The 13,223-nt window shown below is 47.8% G+C and overlaps 1 protein-coding gene across 1 annotated transcript in view; it reads left to right on the top strand.

Annotated features, from left to right (window-relative positions):
- The first annotated feature begins 709 nt into the window (after positions 1 to 709).
- Positions 710 to 13,223, top strand: part of LOC135538194 (pre-mRNA 3'-end-processing factor FIP1-like) — a 33,406-nt gene continuing 20,892 nt past the window's right edge. The window contains 7 exon segments of the mRNA XM_064964163.1: positions 710 to 1,037; positions 1,501 to 1,552; positions 2,535 to 2,598; positions 4,219 to 4,325; positions 8,947 to 9,011; positions 11,476 to 11,586; positions 12,356 to 12,486. Of these exon segments, the coding sequence (XP_064820235.1) occupies positions 947 to 1,037; positions 1,501 to 1,552; positions 2,535 to 2,598; positions 4,219 to 4,325; positions 8,947 to 9,011; positions 11,476 to 11,586; positions 12,356 to 12,486 (621 nt within the window). The 5' untranslated portion in view covers positions 710 to 946.

The raw sequence follows: 13,223 nt of genomic DNA, 5'->3' as shown, positions 1-13,223 counted from the left end.
CCTCAATAGATCCATCTATACGTCCCCTTATGGTTCAATAAACCACACAGAGGCTGAACTCCAGTGGCCATAACTACATTAACTACATTAACTATAGAGCAGCCTCTGCATTAAAGTCTACCCTACCCCACTCCCATACAAAACCACAACACCAATCAGGACATTTTAAAGTGGCCATCGGCTGTCTATCACTACAGATGGACTGGACTGCTGTTGTGTGCACAGTAGACATGACGATACACACCTATTGAAGAGAATGATGTAGTTTCGGTATTTAATGGGCATTGTATACTGTGTTGGTTTTAAAGGGAGTCTTGAATGTTTGTGTGGGACGCTATAAGAAGTGTATTCATGATTAGCATACAGGTATAGTGTATACAAGAATTAGCAGAATAGTTGTCCACAATGTAGTCACCAATGTATCAACACATAATTGTTGTGATGAACAAAATAGCAAGTAGATGTATCCCAGGGAGTGGTTTGCCACATTGTCCTTCAATCATAAAAAACAACTTCATGCGGTGTCCGCCCCCCCCCCAGAAAAATCAGATTGATGTTATTTCGCCCTCTTGTGTCTTTAAAACGTTACTCCATTCGACACCCCGGTCCAAACTGCGCATGAACCGCTCAATGTTTGACTTCCGCCGACAGAATCCCGCTAGACCAATAGGAAGACAGTTTGCTTGCCCTCTGTTGAAGGATTACTTCCGGGCACACGGTCCACCCGCTCGCTCGTCGAAATCAAAATGTATCAAGTGGATATTTTTCCGCGCTTCAAGATTATGCAATAATTTATGACGACTTCTGCTGTTTTAACTATAGATATATTTTTTGTTGTTCGTGTGCATTTACCACTATCCGGGTTGTTTCGTTCGCCAACTCGCTAGCTGGAAAACAAGAGTTGCGATCTTCGTGAAAGACACTTTCTTACCGCTGGTTAAAGAAGATGTCTGCGGAAGAGGCGGCAGACAAAACAACCCCGGCGGACGCGAGTGCGGGAGATGGCGGAGACGAGGAGGAAGAGTGGCTCTACGGAGGTAAAGAGGTGTTACAATGAATATAACATGAGCTAAGTGGTTCCAGTTATAACTAATGCCACATGCAACTGCAAGTCGTTAGCACAGGTGCTACCTGATTAGCACAGTGGTTGCTGTCGCTTGCTGAAGCCCAAGGTGCCGTGGTGCTGCATGTGTTGGCCTAGTGTCACTGTAAACGTCAAGCCGACCCACTAACGCTACAGCAAATCCTTCAGGATTGCACCAAGGATTTGCACTTTGCTCAGTTTGTAGATATGTAGCTTCCTGTATGTGGGGGAAATACAACGGACGGAAGAAGCATTGGATATGAATGGTTCGCTTGCATGGATCTTCTGAACCAATAAACGTGGCTAGTTAGCTATGTAAGTTATTTAACTAGGTACCGTTAGATATTGTAATCTATGACTTTGTCGTTGACATTTTTTACCGTTAGTTAATTAATGAATGGTCGTTTCCCTTCTAGATGATGACGAGAGAGCTGATGAAGAAGAGGCCAAACTATCCGCTGCTGTCAGGTGACTTCCTCGCCCTCTACCCGTTTGTGTATAAATAAGCCCGTTACTGAGTTGTCTCAACTTTCTCTGTTGTGTTGTCTACAGGACGTGTCTGAATGTATTGGTGATATTTCAGTCCTCAATCTGAATGTATGGTGATATTTCAGTCCTCAATCTGAATGTATTGGTGATATTTCAGTCTGAATGTATTGGTGATATTTCAGTCCTCAGTCTGAATGTATTGGTGATATTTCAGTCCGCGGTCTGAATGTATTGATGATATTTCAGTCCTCAGTCTGAATGTATTGGTGATATTTCAGTCTGAATGTATTGGTGATATTTCAGTCCGCAGTCTGTCTGTATTGGTGATATTTCAGTCCTCAATCTGAATGTATTGATGATATTTCAGTCCTCAGTCTGAATGTATTGGTGATATTTCAGTCTGAATGTATTGGTGATATTTCAGTCCGCAGTCTGTCTGTATTGGTGATATTTCAGTCCGCAGTCTGTCTGTATTGGTGATATTTCAGTCCGCAGTCTGAATGTATTGGTGATATTTCAGTCTGAATGTATTGGTGATATTTCAGTCCTCAGTCTGAATGTATTGGTGATATTTCAGTCCTCGGTCTGAATGTATTGGTGATATTTCAGTCCTCGGTCTGAATGTATTGGTGATATTTCAGTCCGCAGTCTGAATGTATTGGTGATATTTCAGTCCGCAGTCTGAATGTATTGGTGATATTTCAGTCCACAGTCTGAATGTATTGGTGATATTTCAGTCTGAATGTATTGGTGATATTTCAGTCCTCGGTCTGAATGTATTGGTGATATTTCAGTCCGCGGTCTGAATGTATTGGTGATATTTCAGTCCGCAGTCTGAATGTATTGGTGATATTTCAGTCCTCAGTCTGAATGTATTGGTGATATTTCAGTCCTCAGTCTGAATGTATTGGTGATATTTCAGTCCGCAGTCTGAATGTGTTGGTGATATTTACGTCCTCAGTGCACCTATTCCTGCTACTGAGTCAGACGAGGCAGCTACTACAGGCAACGGAGTGGAAGCTCAGGTAAGACCCCTTTCCCCCCCCTGTGTGTCCCAAATGGCACCCTATTCCCATATAGTGCACCAAGTTTGACTGAAGTAGTGCACTATATAGGGAATAGTGTTCTATAGGGCTCTGGTCTAAAGTAGTGCACTATATAGGGAATATGGTTCTATAGGGCTCTGGTCTAAAGTAGTGCACTATATAGGGAATAGGGTGCCAACTCTGGTCTAAAGTAGTGTACTATATAGGGAATAGGGTTCCATAGGGCTCTGGTTTAAAGTAGTGCACTATATAGGGAATAGGGTTCCATAGGGCTTTGGTCTAAAGTAGTGCACTATATAGGGAATAGGGTTCTGGTCTAAAGGAGTGCACTATATAGGGAATAGGGTTCCATAGGGCTCTGGTCTAAAGTAGTGCACTATATAGGGAATAGGGTTCTGGTCTAAAGTAGTGCACTATATAGGGCATAGGGTGCCATTTGGGACCGAGAGGGTAGTGTTTCTCCTATCGTTGTCGATGCGGGGCTGGGGTGAATTGGGATTTGTGTGTAAAGGTCTGGAGTTTCTCCTGGTCAGTTCATGTGGTCTGGAAACACTCCAGGACCTGCTGTGTTATGTGTTCAGGAGATGGGTTCTGATCCGGGTTTCTGTCTCTCTCTGTTTGTTCCTCTCTCCTCCCCCTCTCTCCTCCCCCTCTCTCTCTGTCTGTTTGTTCCTCTCTCCTCCCCCTCTCTCTGTTTGTTCCTCTCTCCCCCCCCTCTCTCTGTTTGTTCCTCCCTCCTCCCCCTTCTCTCTCTGTTTGTTCCTCTCTCCTCCCCCTCTCTCTCTGTTTGTTCCTCTCTCCTCCCCCTTCTCTCTCTGTTTGTTCCTCTCTCCTCCCCCTCTCTCTGTTTGTTCCTCTCTCCTCCCCCTTCTCTCTCTGTTTGTTCCTCTCTCCTCCCCCTTCTCTCTCTGTTTGTTCCTCTCTCCTCCCCCTCTCTCTCCCCTCCCCCTTCTCTCTCTGTTTGTTCCTCTCTCCTCCCCTTCTCTCTCTCCTCCCCCTTCTCTCTCTTTCCCTTGTCCATCCCCCTCTCTCTCTCCCTCCCCCTTCCCTCTCTCTCCCCCTCTCTCCTCCCCCTCTCTCTGTTTGTTCCTCTCTCCTCCCCCTTCTCTCTCTGTTTGTTCCTCTCTCCTCCCCCTTCTCTGTCTGTTTGTTCCTCTCTCCTCCCCTTCTCTCTCTGTTTGTTCCTCTCTCCTCCCCCTCTCTCCTCCCCCTTCTCTCTCTGTTTGTTCCTCTCTCCTCCCCCTTCTCTCTCTCCTCCCCCTTCTCTCTCTTCCCTTGTCCATCCCCCCTCTCTCTCTCCTCCCCCTTCCCTCTCTCTCCCCCTCTATCCCCCCCTCTCTCTCCCCCTCCCCCTTCCCTCTCTTTCCCCCTCTATCCCCCCCTCTCTCTCCTCCCCCTTCACTCTCTTTCCCCCTCCATCCCCCTCTCTCTCTCCTCCCCCTCTCTCTTTCCCTTCTCCATCCCCCTCTCTCTCCCTCCCCTCTCTATCCCCCCTCTCTCTCATCCCCCTTCCCTCTCTCTCTCCTCCCCCTTCCCTCTCTTTCCCCCTCTCTTTCCCCCTCCATCCCCCTCTCTCTCTCCTCCCCCTCTCTTTCTCAGGAGAAGGAGCCAGGAGATGATGACGACAGTGATAGCGACAGCGACGATGATGACGATGATGTTCGTGTCACCATCGGAGACATCAAGACCGGAGCCCCACAGTACACGTACGCGTCTTTAAAGTAGAGGTCGAACCGACTATGATTTTTCAACGTCGATACCGATTAATCGGTCGATTTGTACATATATATATTTGTAATAATGACAATTACAAGACCGGAGCCCCACAGTACACGTACGCGTCTTTAAAGTAGAGGTCGAACCGACGCTGATTTTTCAACGTCGATGCCGATTAATCGGCCGATTTTACATATATATATTTGTAATAATGACAATTACAACAATACTGTGTAGTGTAGCCTAGTGGTTAGAGCATTGGACTAGTAACCGAAAGGTTGCAAGTTCAAATCCCCGAGCTGACAAGGTAAAAAATCTGTCGTTCTGCCCCTTAACAGGCAGTGGACCCACTGTTCCTAGGCCGTCATTGAAAATAAGAATTTGTTCTTAACTGACTTGCCTAGTAAAATATAGGTAAATACTGAGGAACACTTATTTTTTATTTTAACTTAATATAATATATAAAAATATATTTAGTCTCAAATAAATGATGACACGTGTTCAATTTGTTTTAAATAATGCAAAAACACAGTGTTTGGAGAAGAAAGTAAAAGTGTAATATGTGCCATGTAAGAAAGCTAACGTTTCAGTTCCTTGCTCAGAACATGAGAACATATGAAAGCTGGTGGTTCCTTTTAACATGAGACTTCAATATTCCCAGGTAAGAAGTTTTAGGTTGTAGTTAATATAGTGTTTTTATAGGACCTATTTATCTCTATACCATTTGTATTTCATACACCTTTGACAATTGGATGTTCTTATAGGCACTTTAGTATTTCCAGCCTAATCTAGGGAGTTGATAGGCTTGAAGTCATAAACAGCGTTGTGCTTGCAGAATTGTGGATGCCATAAAGTACTGTTTGAATGAATCCTTACGAGCCTGCTACTGCCTACCACCGCTCAGACAGACTGCTCTATCAAATATCAAATCATAGACTTAATTATAATATAATAAACACACACAAATACTAGCGTTGTGTAATTAATATGGTCAAATCCGAGAAACTCTCATTTCGAAAACAAAACGTTTATTCTTTCCGTGAAATACGGAACCGTTCCGTATTTTATCTAACGGGTGGCATCCACAAGTCTAAATATTGCTGTTACGTTGCACAACCTTCAGTGTTACGTCATAACTATGTAAAAATCTGGCAAATAAATTACGTTGTTTGTTAGGAAGAAATGGTCTTCAACACAGTTCGCAACGAGCCAGGCGGCCCAAACTGCTGCATATACCCGGACTCTGCTTGCACTGAATTTCACAAGAGAAGGGACACAGTTTCCCTAGTTAATATTGCCTGCTAACATGAATACCTGGGGCCTCCGAGGGTGGTGCAGTGGTCTCTGCCACCAGAGATTCTGGGTTCGAGCCCAGGCTCTGTTGCAGCCGGCCTGCGACCGGGAGGCCCATGGGGCGGCTCACAATTGGCCCAGTGTTGTTAGGGTTAGCGTCGTCCGGGACCAGGTCCCCAGGTGTACGGTGTTTCCTCCGACACGTTGGTGTGGCTGACTTCCGGGTTGGATGTGCATTGTGTCAAGGAGCAGTGCGGCTTGGTTGGGTTGTGTTTCGGAGACTCTCGACCTTCGCCTCTCCTGAGTCCGTACGGGAGTTGCAGCGAGACGGTAACTACTACCAATTGGATACCACGAAATTGGGTAGAGAAAATGGGTCAAATTTTTTAATTTTTATAAACATTAATTTCTTTTAACTAAATATGCACGTTTAAAAAAATATATTCTGGTGTTTTGATTTAAAGAAAGGCATTGGTGTTTAGGGTTAGGTACATTGGTGTTAGGTACATTGGTGTTAGGTACATTGGTGTTAGGTACATTGGTGTTTAGGGTTAGGTACATTGGTGTTTAGGGTTAGGTACATTGGTGTTTAGGGTTAGGTACATTGGTGTTTAGGGTTAGGTACATTGGTGTTTAGGGTTATGCACATTGGTGTTTAGGGTTAGGCACATTGGTGTTTAGGGTTAGGCACATTGGTGTTTAGGGTTAGGCACATTGGTGTTTAGGGTTAGGTACATTGGTGTTTAGGGTTAGGTACATTGGTGATTAGGGTTAGGTACATTGGTGCAACGACAGTGTTTTTTTCGCGAATGCGCTTGTTAAATCGCCACCCGTTTGGCGAAGTAGGCTGTGATTGGATGATAAATTAACAGGCACCGCATCGATGATTTGCAACGCAGGGACAAGCTAGTTAACCTAGTCATATCATCAACCGTGTGTAGTTCACTAGGAATTATGTTAAGATTGATTGTTTTTTTATAAGATAAGTTTAATGCTAACTACGGTCGTTAAAGGGATCGTTCACCCGTAATGTCTTTAGAGGGATAGTTCACCCCTAATGTCTTTAGGGGGATAGTTCACCCCTACGGTCTTTAGAGGGATAGTTCACCCCTACGGTCTTTAGGGGGATAGTTCACCCCTACGGTCTTTAGGGGGATAGCTCACCCCTACGGTCGTTAGAGGGATAGCTCACCCCTACGGTCGTTAAAGGGATAGTTCACCCGTAATGTCTTTAGGGGGATAGTTCACCCCTACGGTCTTTAGGGGGATAGTTCACCCCTACGGTCTTTAGGGGGATAGTTCACCCTACGGTCTTTAGGGGGATAGTTCACCCCTACGGTCTTTAGGGGATAGTTCACCCCTACGGTCGTTAGGGGGATAGTTCACCCCTACGGTCGTTAGAGGAATAGTTCACCCTACGGTCTTTAGGGGGATAGGTCACCCCTACGGTCTTTAGAGGGATAGTTCACCCCTACGGTCTTTAGAGGGATAGTTCACCCCTACGGTCGTTAAAGGGATAGTTCACCCGTAATGTCTTTAGGGGGATAGTTCACCCCTACGGTCTTTAGGGGGATAGTTCACCACTACGGTCTTTAGGGGGATAGTTCACCCCTACGGTCTTTAGGGGGATAGTTCACCCTACGGTCTTTAGGGGGATAGTTCACCCCTACGGTCTTTAGGGGATAGTTCACCCCTACGGTCTTTAGGGGATAGTTCACCCTACGGTCTTTAGGGGGATAGTTCACCCCCTACGGTCTTTAGGGGGATAGTTCACCCCTACGGTCTTTAGGGGATAGTTCACCCTACGGTCTTTAGGGGATAGTTCACCCCTACGGTCGTTAGGGGGATAGTTCACCCCTACGGTCTTTAGGGGGATAGTTCACCCCTACGGTCTTTAGGGGGATAGTTCACCCCTACTGTCTTTAGGGGGATAGCTCACCCCTACGGTCTTTAGGGGGATAGTTCACCCGTAATGTCTTTAGGGGGATAGTTCACCCCTACGGTCTTTAGGGGGATAGTTCACCCCTACTGTCTTTAGGGGGATAGTTCACCCTACGGTCTTTAGGGGGATAGTTCACCCCTACGGTCTTTAAGGGGATAGGTCACCCCTACGGTCTTTAGAGGGATAGTTCACCCCTACGGTCTTTAGAGGGATAGTTCACCCCTACGGTCTTTAGGGGGATAGTTCACCCCTACGGTCTTTAGGGGGATAGTTCAACCCTGCGGTCTTTAGAGGGATAGTTCACCCCTGCGGTCTTTAGGGGGATAGTTCACCCCTACGGTCTTTAGGGGGATAGTTCACCCCTACGGTCTTTAGGGGGATAGTTCACCCCTACGGTCTTTAGGGGGATAGTTCAACCCTACGGTCTTTAGGGGGATAGTTCACCCCTACGGTCGTTAGAGGGATAGTTCACCCCTACGGTCTTTAGAGGGATAGTTCACCCCTACGGTCTTTAGGGGGATAGTTCACCACTACGGTCTTTAGGGGATAGTTCACCCCTACGGTCTTTAGGGGGATAGTTCACCCCTACGGTCTTTAGAGGGATAGTTCACCCCTACGGTCTTTAGGTGGGATAGTTCACCCCTACGGTCTTTAGAGGGATAGTTCACCCCTACGGTCTTTAGAGGGATAGTTCACCCCTACGGTCTTTAGAGGGATAGTTCACCCCTACGGTCTTTAGGTGGGATAGTTCACCCCTACGGTCTTTAGAGGGATAGTTCACCCGTAATGTTAAAGGGATAGTTCACCCGTAATGTCTTTAGAGGGATAGTTCACCCCTACGGTCTTTAGAGGGATAGTTCACCCGTAATGTTAAAGGGATAGTTCACCCATAATGTCTTTAAAGGGATAGTTCACCCATAATGTCTTTAAAGGGATAGTTCACCGTAATGTCTAAGCCGATCTGACCTTATTATTCCCAGATAAGGGGTTTAAGTACAGCTGATGAGCCTGAATTCATCTATTGTATTTTACAGCCTTTGACGCTGTAGCGTTAAATTGTGTTGTTGTTGTTGTTGTTGTTGACATGTCTGGTTTGTTGTTGTTGACATGTCTGGCTTGTTGTTGTTGACATGTCTGGCTTGTTGTTGTTGACATGTCTGGCTTGTTGTTGTTGACATGTCTGGCTTGTTGTTGTTGACATGTCTGGCTTGTTGTTGTTGACATGTCTGGCTTGTTGTTGTTGACATGTCTGGCTTGTTGTTGTTGACATGTCTGGCTTGTTGTTGACATGTCTGGTTTGTTGTTGTTGTTGACATGTCTGGTTTGTTGTTGACATGTCTGGTTTGTTGTTGACATGTCTGGTTTTGTTGTTGTAGAACGTATGGAGTGGCCCCTGTTAACCTGAACATAAAGACGGCGGGAGCCAGACCCTATGGAACAGGTACTGTCGTGTTCTGTTCTTCACCTGTTCTATGCACCTGACTTTACACAGGCCGACATGGAGTGGGGAATGTATAGTACAGGCTAATAGAGGTGTCCATTCCCACCACCATGTCTTGATAGGTGTCCATTCCCACCACCATGTCCTTGATAGGTGTCCATTCCCACCACCATGTCCTTGATAGGTGTCCGTTCCCACCACCATGTATATATATATATATAAATATATATCCCATATCCCATTTAGCAGACGCTTTTGTCCAAAGCGACTTACAAGTCGGCTGGGGCCACTACTTTTACATATGGGTGGCCCCAGCGGGAATCGAACACACGACGCTTGGCGTTGCAAGCACCATGCTCTACCGACTGAGCCACACAGGACCCATGTCCTTGATAGGTGTCCATTCCCACCACCATAGGTGTCCATTCCCACCACCATGTCCTTGATAGGTGTCCATTCCCACCACCATGTCTTGATAGGTGTCCATTCCCACCACCATGTCTTGATAGGTGTCCATTCCCACCACCATGTCTTGATAGGTGTCCATTCCCACCACCATGCCTTGATAGGTGTCCATTCCCACCACCATGTCCTTGATAGGTGTCCATTCCCACCACCATAGGTGTCCAGTCCCACCACCATGTCTTGATAGGTGTTCATTCCCACCACCATAGGTGTCCATTCCCACCACCATGTCTTGATAGGTGTCCATTCCCACCACCATAGGTGTCCAGTCCCACCACCATGTCTTGATAGGTGTTCATTCCCACCACCATAGGTGTCCATTCCCACCACCATGTCTTGATAGGTGTCCATTCCCACCACCATAGGTGTCCATTCCCACCACCATAGGTGTCCATTCCCACCACCATGTCTTGATAGGTGTCCATTCCCACCTCCATAGGTGTCCATTCCCACCTCCATGTCTTGATAGGTGTCCATTCCCACCTCCATAGGTGTCCATTCCCACCACCATAGGTGTCCATTCCCACCACCATAGGTGTCCATTCCCACCACCATAGGTGTCCATTCCCACCACCATAGGTGTCCATTCCCACCACCATGTCTTGATAGGTGTCCATTCCCACCTCCATGTCTTGATAGGTGTCCATTCCCACCACCATAGGTGTCCATTCCCACCACCATGTCTTGATAGGTGTCCATTCCCACCACCATAGGTGTCCATTCCCACCACCATGTCTTGATAGGTGTCCATTCCCACCACCATAGGTGTCCATTCCCACCACCATAGGTGTCCATTCCCACCACCATAGGTGTCCATTCCCACCACCATAGGTGTCCATTCCCACCACCATAGGTGTCCATTCCCACCACCATAGGTGTCCATTCCCACCACCATGTCTTGATAGGTGTCCATTCCCACCTCCATAGGTGTCCATTCCCACCTCCATGTCTTGATAGGTGTCCATTCCCACCACCATAGGTGTCCATTCCCACCACCATGTCTTGATAGGTGTCCATTCCCACCTCCATAGGTGTCCATTCCCACCACCATGTCTTGATAGGTGTCCATTCCCACCACCATGTCTTGATAGGTGTCCATTCCCACCACCATGTCTTGATAGGTGTCCATTCCCACCTCCATGTCTTGATAGGTGTCCATTCCCACCACCATGTCTTGATAGGTGTCCATTCCCACCACCATGTCTTGATAGGTGTCCATTCCCACCACCATGTCTTGATAGGTGTCCATTCCCACCACCATGTCTTGATAGGTGTCCGTTCCCACCACCATAGGTGTCCATTCCCACCACCATGTCTTGATAGGTGTCCGTTCCCACCACCATAGGTGTCCATTCCCACCACCATGTCTTGATAGGTGTCCGTTCCCCACCACCATAGGTGTCCATTCCCACCACCATGGTGTCCATTGATAGGTGTCCATTCCCACCACCATGTCTTGATAGGTGTCCATTCCCATAGGTGTCCATTCCCACCACCATAGGTGTCCATTCCCACCACCATAGGTGTCCATTCCCACCACCATAGGTGTCCATTCCCACCACCATAGGTGTCCATTCCCACCACCATAGGTGTCCATTCCCACCACCATGTCTTGATAGGTGTCCATTCCCACCTCCATAGGTGTCCATTCCCACCACCATAGGTGTCCATTCCCACCACCATAGGTGTCCATTCCCACCACCATGTCTTGATAGGTGTCCAGTCCCACCACCATAGGTGTCCAGTCCCACCTCCATGTCTTGATAGGTGTCCATTCCCACCACCATAGGTGTCCATTCCCACCACCATAGGTGTCCAGTCCCACCACCATGTCTTGATAGGTGTCCATTCCCACCACCATGTCTTGGGCAGCTTTGTGGAACTAGATGGTATAAATGTAGATATTGTTGTTTAAATTGTCCTCTGTGTATTTTAACACGGGTAGATATTCTAAATGTTTCTTTTCCATGTGGTAGTTTGGTTACTATTCTCTCTCTAGTAGGGAACAAGTTGAAGGGTGTGGATCTGGAGGCCCCGGGAAACATCAATGGAGTCCCAGTCGTGGAGGTGGACATGGAGACATTCGAGGAGAAACCCTGGAGGAAACCAGGTACGGGTCACTGGGCGGGGTCACTGTGGGCGGGGTTACTGTGGGACATTCGAGGAGAAACCCTGGAGGAAACCAGGTACGGGTCACTGGGCGGGGTCACTGTGGGCGGGGTTACTGTGGGACATTCGAGGAGAAACCCTGGAGGAAACCAGGTACGGGTCACTGTTGGTGGGGTCACTGTGGGACATTCGAGGGGAAACCCTGGAGGAAACCAGGTACGGGTCACTGTGGTTTGGGGGTCACTGTGGTTCGGGGTTACTGTGGGACATTCGAGGGGAAACCCTGGAGGAAACCAGGTACGTGTCACTTGGCGGGGTTACTGTGGGCGGGGTTACTGTGGGACATTCGAGGGGAAACCCTGGAGGAAACCAGGTACGGGTTACGGTGGGCGGGGTTACTGTGGGTGGAGTCACTGGGCGGGGTTACTGTGGGACATTCGAGGGGGAAACCAGGTACGGGTTACTGTGTCGTCTGACAGAGTGGGCGGGGTTACGTTTCTGATTGGTCCACTTTTACACTGAGAGGCTTGGTAGGAGTTTGTAAAAATAAACGTCTGTCTGTGTGTGTGTGTCTGTCTGTGTGTGTGTGTCTGTCTGTGTGTGTGTGTCTGTCTGTGTGTGTGTGTGTGTCTGTCTGTGTGTGTGTGTCTGTCTGTGTGTGTGTGTCTGTCTGTGTGTGTCTGTCTGTGTGTGTGTGTCTGTCTGTGTGTGTGTGTCTGTCTGTGTGTGTGTCTGTCTGTGTGTGTGTCTGTGTGTGTGTGTGTCTGTAGGTGCTGACCTGTCTGACTACTTTAACTATGGGTTCAACGAGGACACGTGGAAGGGCTACTGTGACAAACAGAAGAGGCTGAGGATGGGCCTGGAGGTCGTCAACATCTCCTCCACCACCAGCAAAATCACTGTAAGACACACCCCCTCCACCACCAGCAAAATCACTGTAAGACACACCTCCTCCACCACCAGCAAAATCACTAAGACACACCCCCTCCACCACCAGCAAAATCACTGTAAGACACACCCTCTCCACCACCAGCAAAATCACTAAGACACACCCCCTCCACCACCAGCAAAATCACTGTAAGACACACCCCCTCCACCACCAGCAAAATCACTGTAAGACACACCCCTCCACCACCAGCTAAATCACTGTAAGACACACCCCCTCCACCACCAGCAAAATCACTGTAAGACACACCCTCCACCACCAGCTAAATCACTGTAAGACACACCCCCTCCACCACCAGCAAAATCACTGTAAGACACACCCCTCCACCACCAGCAAAATCACTGTAAGACACACCCTCCACCACCAGCAAAATCACTGTAAGACACACCCCCTCCACCACCAGCAAAATCACTGTAAGACACACCCCTCCACCACCAGCAAAATCACTGTAAGACACACCTCCACCACCACCAGCAAAATCACTGTAAGACACACCCCCTCCACCACCAGCAAAATCACTGTAAGACACACCACCTCCACCACCAGCAAAATCACTGTAAGACACACCCCTCCACCACCAGCAAAATCACTGTAAGACACACCCTCCACCACCAGCAAAATCACTGTAAGACACACCCTCCACCACCAGCAAAATCACTGTAAGACACACCTCCTCCTCCACCAGCTAAATC

This window comes from Oncorhynchus masou, unplaced genomic scaffold (genome assembly GCF_036934945.1).
Source record: "Oncorhynchus masou masou isolate Uvic2021 unplaced genomic scaffold, UVic_Omas_1.1 unplaced_scaffold_930, whole genome shotgun sequence".
Taxonomy (NCBI): Eukaryota; Metazoa; Chordata; class Actinopteri; order Salmoniformes; family Salmonidae; genus Oncorhynchus; species Oncorhynchus masou.
The sequence above is the reverse complement of the archived record's forward strand: the minus strand, read 5'-3'. Positions and strand labels throughout refer to the sequence as shown.